Genomic DNA, 15,464 nt, shown 5'->3' with positions numbered 1-15,464 from the left:
CCTCCCAGCTCTCCCTGAAGACCCTCTCGAGGCCTAGACCCCTCCACCTGGCTCTGACCCTCAGGCCTGGGCTGGTAGGGATGGAGGGCTTCCTGGGTGCACCCCTGCTCCCCCCACCCCACGGCCCTGGTACAATCTCAGCCCGTCCCCTCCTCCTGAGACCCCAGCCTGGTCTCTTCCGCTCACGTCTGGCTGGACACAAGGCCTGCCCCTCCGTCAGCACCAGAGTGGCCAGGGCCACCCCGAGACCCAGGCTCTTGCATGACACCTGGTGAAGCCACGTTCCCATCCCAACAGGAGCTCGGTGCTGGGCAGACACTGAGCAAACTCTCGGGACTGAATTCCACTGCCCCCCACGGGGAGTGAGAGCCCTGGCCCTGGTTCACCTGGACCCCAGTCTTCCTTCACCTGCGTGTAGGGATTTGAGTCCCCTGGGAGGTCTTGGGGCGGCACCTCGACCACACTCCCCCTGGGGGACCCCCCTCAGCATGACTTTGGGTGGGCGGTGAGCAGCCTCCCTTGAGGGGTGGGGCGGAGGTGCCCACTGCCCCTTCTGGGCAGAGCCAGGAAGGGGGCGCCAAGACCACCAGGGCCCCTCCTGTCCTCAGGGGAGGAAAGGTCGCTGGCAGGGGCTCAGCCATCGTCCCCTGAACCCTCTTTGCACTCAGGGAAACTGAGGCCCAACGGGGAGGCGAGAGCCACCTGAGGCCCGCGGGACTGTCAAGTCCAGGAAGCCTCCTCCTAGGCCAGGAAGGCCCCTGCCCCTCCGCCCTCCACACCACCCTCCCCGCTCCCCCGGGCGTCCGCGGCGCCACCCGCTAACGGGAAAGCAGCAGCGGCACAAACTTGACTCATTCCTAACATTTACAGAGGGTCACTTATTAGCCGAGACGTCCCAAGAGGAGCTGGGGGCGTAATGGGTTCCAGCTGCGGCCGGGTGCCTGCGATGGGCCGTGGCCCAGCTGGAGCCGAGGGAGGCAGCGGGGGCGGCACGGCGGGGGTGCGCGGAGGCCCTGGGGCTGCCCCCTCCCACCCCGCCCCACCTCCTGCCGCCCCCACTCCCCCCCAGTAACGGGAAGCGGGGAGGGGCCCGGAGCGGGAGGGGCCTTCACCCAGGGCGGGTCACTGGGCCTGCACCAACCTCTGGCCTTGGGGCTTGGTTCCCCCCACGCCCGCCCAGGATCCTGCGATGCCACCTGCAGCCCTGTGGGCCAGGGGTGGCTCTGGGTCGGGTTTTTGGCCCAGCTTTGTGGGGGTGTGCTGTCTGCCTGTGACCGGGCAGTGCACTGGGAGACTTCTAGAAGCCCCCTCCCCCCCTCGCAGTCTCAGCTGGCCAGAGGGGACACCAGGGCTGGGCATCAGTTCCCCAAAAGACCTCAGACTCTCAGTTGAGCCTGACCATGTCCCCTCCTCCTTTCTGTCCCCAGCGTCCTCCTCCCCGTCAGCTCAACCGGCCTCTAAGGACCTCAGGGAGGTCACAGCCCCTGCGTGACACCCCCGGTGAGCCCTAGAGGGGGGCCTGTGTGTGCGCCCCAGTGGGGTGGCCGCCCCTCCTTCATCGCCGCCGCCCTCCCCGTGTGGCTGTGTGGATGGGGAGGGTCTCCGCTCCGAGGACTCTGGGCTCCCCTCTCTCCCACCGGGATGGGAGAAGGGCTCCCCTCTGGGAGGGGTGGGCTGCGGCCCCTGCTCTGCCCCTGCCGGTGCGCTGCCTGAGCCCCGGCTGCCACCTGCTCTCCTGAGCCGTGTGTTTCCATCTTTGAAAGTGGGGCGTCCCAGGGGCCCGGGGGCTGCGGCTCGGGGGACCCCGCCCTCCACCCTCGCAGGTGAGGACACGAGGCGGCTCGGGAGGGCGGGTGGAGCTGTAAGACGGAAGCGCAAACCACACAGAACAATCTCGCTCTTTCCCGTGCCGGTGACCAGCATCGGACCCCCGAGTGGCCCCTCTGAATGCGCAGGCTGCTCAGGCACAGGTCCCCAGGGAGAGGAGCCCAGCGACTTCTGGAAGGAAGAGGAGGCTGCCCCATTCCCAGAGCCCAGTGACGGAGAGCCCTGGGTGGCCCGGGGTGGGTCCAGATGAGCCCAGTGGCAAGGCAGGGAGGGGCGCCAGAAGCCCCATTTAAAGTCACCCTGCGAGAGCGGGTGTCCAGCGGGGGACCTCAACTCAGCCAGGCCACAGGCCACGCGCTCCCACGAGCGGGAGCAGGGGCAGCGCGAGCGAGTCAGGATCCTGGGCCCCTCTGCAGAGTCGGGGGGCCCGGCCAGCAGCCTGGGTCTGGGGTGGCGGAGCTCCAACAGTGCCACCGTGTGGCTGCAAGGGGCGCTGCAGGAGCTGGGCCTGCCCGGCTCTCGAGGAGGGAGGCTGGGGCTCCTGGGGGCGGCCGGAAGGCAGAGGCTCCCTTGCTCATGGAGACGTGAGAAGGGCGTCACCTCTCGGGGTTTCCCAGCACCCGTTTTATACCTGTCACCTCGGCTGGAAGGGTGGCTCAGGGTCTTGCACTCACGGTGGCAGTGTTGGGACTGGGCCCCCGCCCGTGGGCCCCCAGCACCTTCCCAGTGGCCCGAGATCAGGACTCCGCAGGCACGTTGGCCTTGGGTCCCCTCCCTGAAGGCAGAGGAACGGGGGGCGGCCCAACCCTCGCTTCCTCCTCCGCCTCTGCCCCTCAGACCCTCCCCAGCACTCCTGCAGGGCCCCAGGCACCCCAGGGCCAGGCTTTGGCCCTCGCCAGGCATGGGCACAGCTTGAAGAACACATCTGAGGACAGGGCCTCCAGCCAAGTCCAGCCACCGGACGTCTGCCTGCCGTCCTTCCGTGGCTTGGCTGGCTGCAGAGAGGGCCCTGGGCCTGGGCGGCCGCCTGCCAGGCTCCATTTCCTTAGGAGAAAGAACTCCTCTGTGCCTGGGGTGACCCCTGGCCCCCGCCATGCTGTGTCTCAGCACCGCCCAGTTTCAGATCTCTGTGCGTCCGTTGAGCCCTCTGGGGCCCTGGGCATCACCCCAGGAGCCGGGTCAGGCTTCTGTGGGTGGTAGTTTGGGCCTCAACTAACAATAAAGGGGCGATCTGGGCCAGGCCTGAAAGCAGGCACTGGGGATGGGGGACAATTTCTCATTCATCTCTGCGTCCCCATGCCGGCACCATCAATGCTTGGCACACAAGCAGGCTTAGACACAGGTCACTACCAGAGGGACTGAAAACCAAGTCCAAGGTATGAATCACCAACTGAAAAATGACTCATGTCACGGGATGACAGAAGGGCAGCATCCTGTCGATCTTGTTTGCTACTGAGTCCTCTGTGCCCACACAGGCTTCCGGGAGGAGGTGGCAGTTGAGTTGGACCTTGAAGGATAAATAAGAGTCCAGCAGCCAGAGGGGACAGAGGTCAGGCGTCCAGGTGGAGGGGCCAGAGGAGGCAGAGGCAGCGGGATGGGTGTCCAGCCTGTGCGGGGCTGGGGGAGGAGGGTGCATGGGAGCCATGAGGCGGGAGAGGTAACTGAAGGCCTTTAATGTCCCTGTGAGGATGGTGGCGCCCCATCTTCGCTTCTGAACGAGGAAGGGAGACATGTCCCATCTGATCCTGGCTCCTGTCCCAAGGGTGGGCCCTCACTCACCCAGGCTCTGGGGAGCCCCCCAGACCACCTGTCTCACCCTCGTACAGATGGGGACCCTGAGGCAGACAGTCAGTGGCAGAGCCAGCTCCAGAACCTGAACACCACAGTGCCCTCCTTTCTGCTCCAGGGGCAGGTGCGACTTCATGACTGTGCCACCCCTCCCGGGCCTCCTGACGGCACCTCCTCCCTCTCCCCGGTGCCTCTCCCTTCCCCCTCTCCTCCTCAGACCTCCCCACTTTGGAACCTTAAACCATAAGCACCTCTACAAAACCCGTGGGTGGAGAAGGTGTGGGGGGGGAGGGGAGGACGCAGGACACAGAGGGCCCAGGGAGCCAGCACTCCCTCTGCAGTTACTAGAGCAGCCAGTTAGACTGTGAAGCTCCTACTTCTGAAGACGTCAGAGAGCCACGGAAGCAGTGGGGTAGATGGGCCGACACCCAGGGAGAGGTGAGCGGCAGGGCGTCCTGGGCTGGGGGTGGGTGATCTGAGTTTGGAAGATCAGCGACAGAGCATTTTGTAGCTGCCTGGGAATGGAGCGACCCTCAAAACAGAGCCGGTTTCTCAGCTATTATCATTTTAAAAACGGTAATAGCTTCCCAACACATCAAATACCTAGGAGCCAATGTGATAACAAAATATGTGCAAGACCGCTCCGTTGAGAACTATGTTGAGTAAAATTAGCAAAAACGTAAATGGACGAATGGAAGACGATATTGTAAAGAGGTCAGTCCTCCTCAAATTAATCTGCAGATTCAATAAAATCCCAATCCAAATCCCAGCAGGGTTTTTAGTTTGTAGAAATTAACAAACTGATTCTAAAATTCATATGGAAGAGTCAAAAGTATGTAGGGAATCGTGAAGAAAGACGAAGCTTATGCTCCCAGATGTAACGACATGTCACAGATCCACAGCGAAGCCGACAGGGTAGCACTGGTATAAGGACCAACTGACCAGCGGAAGAGGTCACGAACTCTGGAAGTACATATGCACGCATGCACATGCAGACACACGTGCACAGACACATGCACACACTGGTGAGTGACAAAGGTGACACACAGTGCAGTGGGGCGATGATGGGATTTTCAGTCTGGGGCTAGGTCCACTGGCTATTCATATGGAAGGCAATGCGCGGTGGTCTCTACCTCACACCGTACACAGAGGTCAGTTCCGAAGGGATTGCAGATTTAACTGTGAAAGTAACCCAATAAAGCTTTTAAGAGAAAACATAGAAGAACCTCTTTGTGCCTTGGAGTAGGCAAAGTGTGTTTCTTAAATAGCACACAAGCAGCACTAACCTAAGGTGGAAAATGGACAGATTGTGCCGTATTAAAGTTATGAACCGTTCCTCAGAGGCACCATTACAGGAGTGAAAAGGCCACCCACAGGAGATATTTGCAATGCACGTATTCAATAAAGGACTTGTTTCCAGATTATGCAATCAAATCCAAATCAATAATAAGAAGAGAAGGCACCCCAAGAGAAAAACGGGCACATTGTAGAGCAGACACTTCACAAAGGAAGATGTCTGGAGGGCCAATAAACACAAGGAAATGTGCTCAGTTTCATTAGTCATCGGGTAAATGATAGTTAAAACCATAATGCAATACCACTGTGCATTCGCCATAATGGCTAAATAGGAAAACGACAGGAAATGCCAAGTGTTGGCCACAATGTGGGGCAGCCCCTCACACACTGTACATCCATACAGCCACTTAGGAGACCTGTTGGCAGTATTCACTGAAGCTGGATGTATGCAGACCTGTGACCCAGCACTGCTATGGCTGGGTGTGCACCCAACAGAAACATATACGTATGGCCCCCAAAGATAATGTAGCAGAATGTTCGTGGCGGTGCTGTTCATGAAACCACTCAAATGGCCATTAGCTATGAAATGAACACCAAGCGCAGCATATTCACACACTCGAGTGTACAGCAAACGATAACGACGTGCTGCATTCCGGGTGAATTTCACAAACGTGGTGTAGTACAAAGAGAGTGTGTGTATACACACGCACATATATGGCTCCATTTCTATAAGGTTCCCAAGCGGGCAAGGCTAACCTATGCTGGGGGAGGGGGCCTCTGGCATTCTGATAACGCTCTACTGGGGAGGGTGCTAGTCACACGATGGGCTCCGTTAAGCTGCACACTTAGGACGTCTGCACGTTTTTGTACGCATGCAATACTTCAACCAAAAGTAAAAAAGAAACTCCAGTGAGTTTTCATCTCAAAGGCCAGTTTCTAGAATATGGGGCTCCGCCGTCATCCCCACACTTTGAGGACAATGACTTTCCATCCATTCTCCAAGCTACCACCGGTCCACCACTCCCACCCGCGCACTCGACCGTCTACCACCATCTGTACGACAGCCCCTTCCCCCACCCACCCAAACGTCCCTTTATCCCTTCGTCCGCTAATCCTGAGCTCGGCAGACTCTATCTGTAGGCCAAATCCAGGCCTGCCGCTTGTTCATAAGTAAAGCTTTCTTGGAAAATAACCACATCCATTTGCTCACACACTGTCTGTGACCCCCTTCATGCTCCAACGACAGAGCTGAATAGTTGCTACAGAAACTTTATGATTTGCAAAGCCTAATGTATCAGTCATCTGGCCCCCTCCAGAAAAAGTTTGCCAGCCTCTGCTTTAATCCATATATCTACTCATCCCACCCCCCCATCCCACCCCATCCCATCCTATCCCATCCCACCCACCCCACCTCATCCCATACCATCTTCTCTCTTGTACTAAGGACATTGCTCCAGCAATCCTTCCTCATTGCTTACGTACCAGTTATTTTTCTCTCTATCAGACCATTCTTGTCGACACAAACTGTCATAATTTATCCTCACCTTAAAAAAATGTATTGCCCCTAAACGTCCCACAAGGTACCCTTGGGGTCAATGTCACCCATGACCTCCACGTTGTTGAATGCCGTGGTCCAATGTCTCCTCTTTGCTTGACCTACTAGCAGCACTTTGTGCTGATGATCTTTCCTCCTCCCTGAAACTCTCCCCTCATGAGGTTTCCAGACATAACCCTCTCCCAGTCACTCTCACCTCCTTGGCCTCCCCATCTTGGTCCCCTTGACTGGTTCCTTCTTGCCTCCCCCATCTTTAGGTGTGGGTGTACAGTCTTTTCCTGGGTACAGTCTCCCCTTGGGATCTCACCCAGTGACCCACATGCCAACAGCCCCGGACGTCTAGTCCCAGCATGGAGCTCTTCCCTGAAACCAGATCCAGGCGTCCGTTTGCCTCCCGACTGCCTCCGCGCAGACGCTAATCAGCTTTTCCACTTTACGACGCTCAAAGCGAAACCTCTGAGCACAGGATAGTTAAACTAGATGTAAAGAAAAACTTGAAAATCTCTATATGTTTGAAAACTAAGGTATTTATACCTTTAGATAATCCAGGGATAAAATAAGGAACCACAGTGGAAATTAGAAAACAGTTTGAACTGGGTAATAATGAAACTTATTATATCAAAATTTATGGGATGCAGCTAAAGCCTTGTTTAGAAGGAAATGCATACATTGAAGAAGAAAGTGGGAATGTAAAATGATGCCGCCACTATGGAAAACAGTATGAAGGTTCCTCAAATTAAACACGGGATTACCATAGGATCCAGCAATCCCACTTCCGGGTATACACCCAAAAGAGGTGAAAGCAGGGATTTGAACAGATATTTGCAGCACTATTAACAACAGCCAAAGGTGGAAACAACCCAACTATCCATGAACAAATGAATGGATTAACAAAATGTGGCCCATCCGTACAATGGGATATTATTCAGCCTTAGAAAGGAAGGACCTTCTGACACGGTCTACAGCATGGATGATTCTTTAGGACATAATACTAAGTGAAATAACCAGACACAAAAAGGCAAATATCGTATGATTCCACTCATATGAGGTCCCTAGAGGAGTCAGATTCATAGAGATAGAAAGGAGGATGGTGGGTGCCAGGGCTGGGGGCGGGGGAGGAGGAGTGAGTGTTTAGTGGGGACAGAGCTTCAGTTTGGGAAGATGAAAAACGTTCTGGAGTTGGATGGTGGCTATGCCGCACAATGTGAGTGTACTTAATGCCACTGAGCTGTACACTTAAAAATGGTGAAAATGGTAAATTTTATGTATATATAATTTACCGCAATTTTTTAAGTAAAAAAAAATTTTAAAACAAAGAAGGCTGCAGATCAATGAGCTAAGCATGCATCTCAAAAAATTAGAAGAACAACAACCCAAGGAACTAAAAAGCAAAGGAATAATAAATATATAAATCAATGAAATAGAAGACAAAAATACCGTAAAGAGGATCCACAATGACCAGTATCATCAATGAAAAAGGAGGTGTCAATTCGGGGTGACCAACTCATCCCAGCCTGCCAGGGACTTCCTCAGATTGGGTCCTGGGTGACCCCTGGGTCTCAAACCCCTCAATGCTCAGGGGCAGGTGGTTACCCGGCTTCACATCCTCAGACTTCAAGAAGACAGTAAGAGGATATTGGGAACAAATTTCAGCAGTAAATTTGAAAATTTAGATGTAATGGACAAGTTCTTAGAAAAATACCTTTAATCAAAACCTAACCCAAAAGAGAGAGTGAAAATTCCTGAAGCTTCTAGAGGAACTGGGTCCAGAATTACAAATCTTCCTGCCCATCGGCCTTCTCCACCGCCTCTGTGTCCAGACCCTCAGAGAATGCAGCTGTAAGGGTGGGCCGGGGCCGGGGTTGACAGGGGCAGCAGCTCCGGCTGCAGCAAGCGGGGTGTCAGGAGCTCCTCTGGGCAGGGAAGCGCATTTAGGCCTGGTCCCACAGGAGCCCCCATCCTCAAGCCACGCCTTGCCCAGACTCCTCGGTTTCCCCGTCTGTAGCTGGAGGGGCTGGAGGATGCCCCCCTCCTCCCCCTCCGGACGGGCCTATCTAGGCATCTTGAGGCGCCTGCCTGCCTGCTCAGCCCTGGAGTAATTGCACCACGATCTCCATCACCGTGGTGCAGACAACAGGTGTTGGCTGGGCGGGCAGAGTGGACCTCGGCCAGGGCTCCCCGTGGCTTTTAGATGACGGTTTCCCACGGGCAGCGGGAGTTGGGGGGCAGCCACTTTTGCCAAGCACCGATGCCCACTGCCAGATGTCAGCTCCGTCCTGTGTTTCTCCCTCAAACCGGCCCGTAACCATAGCAACTTGCTTCAACTCTCGAGCCTCTATTTTCGTGGAACCCAAAGGGGTGGTAGAATCCTCACAGGCTGAGGGGGTACCTGGCTTGGAAACTGGCGTAAAAGTGGCCCTCCCTCCCCTGACCCCCCCCACCGGCCCTCATGGTCACCGGCACCCAGGACCTCGCAGAGCTGGGCCTCACGGGAGCTGGACAGAGAAAGTCACCCCACCCAGGGCCATCTTGTCAGTCTTGCTGGCTGCCTCACCTGATTCAAATATCCTGCCCTTGTCGTGTTCTGTCCTGCGTGGGCACCTGTGGGTGTGCGCGCGCACGTGTGGTGGCTCCGCCATGTTATTTAATTACGGGGACAACTGTGGGCAATTACTCTTCTGTGGTGACCTGTTTGCACAGGGTCATGTCACCCCCCTCACACAGCGCAGTTTTGAGGTTCTAATAACTGGGTTAATAAACAACTCTGAGTCAGCTGGTTCCCAGGGGTTCGCTGGGGTCCCTGAGGGGTGAATCAGGGTGGGGACTGTCTGTCTGTGATGGCCGGCGGGGGGCACTTAAGGGGGTGGGGTGGCAGGGCCGGGCACGGGGCTGGAAGTAGGGAGTGACGAGGAGGGAGCGTGGGGTAATTCCCAGTAGTTACTGTTGTAGCTGCTGTTTTTGTTATGCAGGTGGGTGTTGTGAAGGAAAACTGAACCAGCACTTCTGGAGCTCACAGAAGAGACACTGGGCATGGACCACCCCCACGGGTATACGCCTCTCCAGGGAAGCCCCCGCTGATTCCCACACCTGGCCCCAAGGCAGTAGTGAACTAGACCCCAGAAGGTTGGGGTGGGAGGGTCCTCCATGCCCCACCCCCAGGGTGCAGGCGGCAAGCCTGAGACCCAGAGAGGGGGGCTGACAGCCCGAGCCCACACAGCGCGGAGCGGGGAGGCTGGGCCTGGGGCGAGGGTCCCCGGCCCCCAGTTCAGTCTCTCCCCAGGCTCCTGTCCCGAGCAGAGTCTGCACGTGTGTGTGCCTGTGTGTGTATGTGTGTGCGCCTGTGTGTAAGGGCACCTGTGTGTAAGGGCGCCTGTGTGTGCATGTGCACACTCGTGTGGTGCTCACGCTGGCCACGTGAACACGTGGAAGGTGCCCCTTGGAGCCGGGGGGTGTGGCCCCTCTGTGCAGCATCCTTTCCCTCCCAAGGTGCCCTTGGGGGTCTGCTCCCAGCAGGGTGCCCTTGGGGCCTGCTCCCAGCAAGCTGCCCTTGGGGCCTGCTCCCAGCAGGGTGCCCTTGGGGCCTGCTCCCAGCAGGGTGCCCTTGGGGGCCTGCTCCCAGCAGGGTGCCCTTGGGGCCTGCTCCCAGCAGGGTGCCCTTGGGGGGCCTGCTCCCAGCAGGGTGCCAGAGGACAGCCACGCCACTGACCTGGATCACAGCGTCCAGCCCCGGCTGGGACCGCTCGGCAGAGCCCCCGTTGCCAGGCTCGCTGGAGGCGGAACTCATCGTGGGCTGGGGCACAGGACCCAAGGGAAAGCAGGGACTCTGCTGCCGGTGAGTTTCCTCCTGGGACCCTGGCTGGGCCAGGACCTCCTTCTGTGCACCGACCCCGCACCTGGGCAGCACCTGGCTCCTCTGTCCTGGGCGCCCAGCTGCCCTCTCTGGGTTGGCGGGACAGCGTGGCTGACTGAGCCGCCCGTAGGCGTTGCTGCGGCAACCGCGACGCTGAGGGCTGGTTTTCCCTGGAAACAGGAGTGCAGGCCCCGTTGCCACGGGGACTAACGAACGCTGTTGTCCAGAAGCCGTTCCCCAGGAGACCTGGAGAGGCGCTGGGTGAAGCCGTCCATGTGAGCGACCACACCCGGGTGACTGGCCTCTCCCCCAGGCCCCCAGCCCTGCAGGGAAGGGCCCTCCACTGGGCAGCTGCCCCAGGAGGAGTTGTGTGCTTGGTGGCCACACACCAGGTAGAGGAGGCGTGCAGACCACGGGTCCTTCCTGATTGAGACTCATAAACTAGGACTCTTTTCCGAGCATTTGCAAAGGAACTTGAGTTCAGTAGGGCAATGCCGTGTAACAGGTGGGCAGACTGAGCCTGCGGAGGGGAGGTCACCTGCCCAAGGACCAGAGGAGACCCCCGTCTTCCTAACTCGCCCTTGGATGCGCCTTCTGGAAGATTCCAGAAGGTTTCCCTCTGGAGCCCTTTCAGGGTGACCTGCCCCATGGGTCCTGCGTTTCATACTTGCCACGGGAAGTCCACTTCTCCCTCACCTGAGCCTCCCCGGAACCACACAGAGCATTGGCCACAGCTGGCCCGTCGGGGGTGGTGATGGGTGAGCAGAAGGGGGGGATCGGGGCTGTCCCTGCAGACCCAGAGCTCCGTCCTCCGCAGCCTTGGCCTCTGCAGTGAGCCTGGCGCCCCGGTGTTCCCTCCCCATTCGCTGCCCTCAGGGGACCCTCCTTCAACTCTGGACCTTTCCCAGCCGGGTTAATGCCCACAGGAGTCCCTCTCGGAAACGGGCAGCCTCAGGAGGCGGGCCCTGCGGCCGGGAGTGACAGCCCCCCTAATAAAAGGAGGCCAGTTCGGGGCCCTGGGGTTGGCGGTGGTCCCCAGACTCCCAGAGACCTGGGCTCTTCTGCGGCGGCTCAGGAGATAGAGGTGGCCTGCCGGGCAAGGCCAGAAGGGACCAGCAGTGAGGGTGGACACTTAGTGGGTCAGCATATCTGTCCCCAGGGGTGCCAGGGGCGAGAATGGCCGGGCCCAGGCCACTTCCTCAGAAGCGAACTTCACGACGGCGGTGCCGTTGCTTAAAGGACGCTCTCCCCGAGAAACGCGTGCCCCCTGTCTCCTGGTGTCCTCAGGCTGCCCCCACCCCTCCCCACCACCCGTGGGGAGAGCCACGAGCGTGCCCCACGCAGGGACAGGCCGGGCTCTTGGCCAGACACAGCCCTGCTGGGCATCCGGGGCTGCTGCGGGGCTCACCGGACAGTTCTGGGAGAAGGGGGACAAGGCCATCTGACCATGGCCCCTCTGGATTAGTGGTGACTTCTGGCTTCCGAAGGCGCCAAGCTGAGGTCCAGATTCTGACCGCCATGGCTGGGGCACCTGCCTGGCACCCAAGGCTGCCTCTAGCTCCTTGAGCCCTGGACCCCTGTGGGCCCCAAGGACTGAGCACCTGGGGAGCTGGGGAGGGGGCTGGGGAAGGGGCAGGCTCGGCACCTCCTGCTGCCTGGAGGCTGGGCCTCGTCTGCCCCCAGGGAGCTGGGCTCGGGGGTTGAAGAGTGTGACCCTTCCCTCTGGGGAGAGTTCCTACCTGGGGGGCTCAAAGGGGGGGTGCTCGGACAGTGGGGGGTGAGAGGCTGCACGGGTGACGCGTGCATCCTGCCCCCCGGCACCTGCTCTCGTGTGGTGGGTACAGCGGAGCACCAGACTCTACATCACGGTGAAGACAGGAGCCCGGGGGAGGGTGCCTCCCCCTGGGGCACCTGGGAGGTGTGGGGCTATCGGGGCATTAAAACCCTGCCACGAAAGTCCTCATCGTCAGAGCTGAGACGCAGGGGAAAATCTTCGTGGCCTTGGATTTGGCAATGATTTCTTGGATATGATACCGAAAGCACAGGCAACAACAAAACCAAAAATAATAAACTGGATAAATTAAAAACTGTGCATCAAAGAAGCTATCAAGAGAGTGAAAAGGCAACCCTCAGAATGGGAGAAAATATTTGCAAATCATATACCTGATATCGGAATTAATGTCCAGAATATATGAAGAACTCCTACAACTCAACAACAGCAAACTCCAAACAACTCGATTTTAAAATGGGCAAAGGCCTTGAATAAACATCTCTCTAAAGAAGACATATAAATGCCAATAACTCCATGAAAAGATGCTCAACATCACTAACCGTTATGAAAATGCAAATCAAAACCACAATGAGATATCACCTCACACCCATTAGGATGGCCACTATCAAAAAACCCCAGAAGGGACTTCCCTAGTGGTCCAGTGGTTAGGACTCCATGCTCTCACTGCTGAGGGCCCAGGTTCGATCCCTGGTCGGGGAACTAAGATCCCACAGGCCGTACAGCATGGCCAAAAATAACCAACCAACCAACCAAACAAACAAACCAAAAGCCCCAGAAAATAACAAGTATTGGCAAGGATGTGGAGAAATCAAAATCCTTGTGCATTGTTGGTGGGAATAAAAAGTGGTGCAGATGCTATAGAAAATAGTATGGTGCGTTCTCAAAAAATTAAACATAGAATTACCACGTGATCCAGCAATTCCACCTCTGGGTATAAACCCAAAAGAATTGACAGCAGGGTCTCAAAGAGATATTTGTACCCTCGTGTTCATAGCAGTGTTCTTCACAACAGCCAAGTGTTCATTGATAGATGCATGCATAAGCAAAATGTGGTCTGTGCATACAATGGAACATTATTAGCCAGAAGGGGTGAAGTACTGACACAGGCTACAGCATACGTGAACCTTGAAGACACTGTGCTAAGTGAAATAAGCCAGCCACAAAAAGACAAACGCTCTATGATCGCATTCATATGTGGTCCTTAAAGCAGTCAAATTCATAGAGACAGACTGTAGAATGGGGTTTACCAGGGGCTGGGGGAGGGGGAGGGGGAGTGAGTGTTTAAGGGGGACCGAGTGTCAGTTTGGGAAGAAGAAGAGTTCTGGAGATGGATGGTGATCTTGGTGGCACGATGTGAATATTTTTAATGTCACTGAATTTACACTTAAAAATTGTTAAGATGGTAAATTTTATGTTATGTTTTTTGGTCACAATAAAAACATATCAAAAAGAAAAACAAAAACGACCCAAATCTGCCTGCAGCACCTGGGGATCAAATTCTTCTCCCCCACCTGGCAGCTTCAAAGGAGCCCTAGTAGCTTCTTTGGTCCGGGCTGTGCAATAGATGCCGCATTCTAGGGGAGGGTTGGGGTGACGCCGGTCTGGCCCTGGGCTGACTGACTGGGCCTGTGCGACAGAGCTGGGTCACCCTGCATGACACCAGGTGACCATGTGGCTGCTCCCTGGGCCTGAGAGAACGTCGGCCCTGAGCCCCTTTCTCACCCCCGCTCCTCCCCACCCCTGTGCCGAGGCCCTTGGGACCCTCCTCTCCCCATAGACCCGGCCCGCCCCGTCCTGGGCTGTGGCCACCCCTGGCTTCCTTCCGCCTTGGAAAGCTTCGTGGCTCAGCTGTCTGCTCCCCACCTGGTGGGGGGTTACCTTCCCCGTGACCCTGCTGGTCGGCCACATGCCTGCTTCTCCTTGGGCGGCCCGAGTGTTCACAAGCACCTGGACAGCTCACCTCCTCGGGGCTCCCCCCCGCAGCCCCCATTGGAGAGGTTGATCCTCACACCCCGGCCTGCGCCCCCCTGCCCCCCGACACCACACGTGCATCTTGCATGTTGTGCAGGAACCGACCCGAGTGCCTCCCCAGGCGTCTCCATCAACCTTGGGGTCGATTGTCCCATCACCTCCTTCCACACCTAGTCCTGCAGGCTCCCTGCGTGTTTACGTCAGAGCTGGGCGCACGCTGAGAGCTGGGTCCCTGTGAGAAAAGGCAGCAGGCTGGGTGGCCGCCTCCCCGGGGGCAGCCTGCCTCCCCTCCGCCCCGGGGCCCCTCCTAGCGGGTAGCAGCCTCCACACCCTCCGCCTCCCCCGTGCCAGCGAAGGGGGAGAGGCTGCCGTGCTGAGAAGCAGGCCCGCGGGGTGGTGATGGGTGGTCAGGAGGACAGGCCCTGGGCCACGGGGACCGGGAGCGGGGACAGATCCTGGCTGCCAGGGCTCACGTCCTGTAACCCGGGGAAAATGCTTTCCCAGGAAATCACTGGGATCCAGGGGCTCCAGCCCCAGGGGCATCACTCTGCACGAGTCTGACGTCCAGTAACGGGGGACAGCGGGCGACGTGGGATGCGGCCCAAATGGGCCAGGAACCGAGGGGCCAGGGCGGAGCGAGGCCACGCCGAGGCCAGAGTCCTCTCCTCTGTCTGACGCCGGCCAACCGGGGGCTGCTCTGGAGGGCAGCCAGGGCAGGGCCGCCACCTGTGTCCTTCCGGGGGCAAGCCCCCGCCACCTGGATCGTCCCTCACCTGTGCCGAGCCCTCGCGGGGGCTGCCATTGTGCTTCCAGGATTCATCTCACGAGCCTGTTCAGGTGGAATGCGTGACCCCTTTCCCAGCGCCTCTGGGAGCTCCTGAAATACAGGCTCCCGCGCTGCCCCGAGCTACACTGAGATGGAAGCAGCACAGACACGCGCAGGCCCGCCCGCCCAGGGCCGCCAAGGCCCACGGGGAGCTCTTCAGATCCGCCCGCGACGCTGAGCACGTCTGGTCCTCCACTCACTCCCCGCTCCTCCCCGCTGGGGTCCCAGCGCTGTGGTCCTGGCGGCTGTGGCCCGAGGTACGTGGCTCCTCCGTGGTCTAATGCTGCTTGGCCGGCTGGGGTGGGCGCCTGCTTCCCCTCCGCCCTCGGCCCCGACTCTCTCGTCTCTCTCCCCGCTCTCCCGGCTGGGTCCTGGCAGGTCCAGGCGGAGCTCACATCCAGCTTTCCTGGGGCCTCCACTCATTGTGCCTGCTGCGTGCCAGCCTCTGTGCCCACCCTGGCGTACACTGAGGAGGCCCACCCTGCCCCAGCCGCATGGAGCTTACCATGTGCTGGGGGCATTTACCACCCGTCCAGGGGCTGCAGGGGAAAGGACGTGG

The 15,464-nt window shown here is 58.1% G+C and overlaps 1 protein-coding gene across 1 annotated transcript in view; it reads right to left on the bottom strand.

The window, feature by feature from the left end:
* CROCC2 (ciliary rootlet coiled-coil, rootletin family member 2) overlaps nucleotides 1–10,464 on the bottom strand; it is a 59,703-nt gene extending 49,239 nt beyond the window's left edge. Inside the window, exon 1 of the mRNA XM_082466013.1 lies at nucleotides 10,173–10,464. Coding sequence (XP_082322139.1) covers nucleotides 10,173–10,250 — 78 coding nt within the window. The 5' untranslated portion in view covers nucleotides 10,251–10,464. The remainder of the gene's footprint in view (nucleotides 1–10,172) is intronic.
* Between the last annotated feature and the right edge of the window lie 5,000 nt (nucleotides 10,465–15,464).

This window comes from Balaenoptera physalus (genome assembly GCF_965194825.1).
Source record: "Balaenoptera physalus genome assembly, chromosome: 6".
NCBI classification, from domain to species: Eukaryota; Metazoa; Chordata; class Mammalia; order Artiodactyla; family Balaenopteridae; genus Balaenoptera; species Balaenoptera physalus.
The sequence above is the reverse complement of the archived record's forward strand: the minus strand, read 5'-3'. Positions and strand labels throughout refer to the sequence as shown.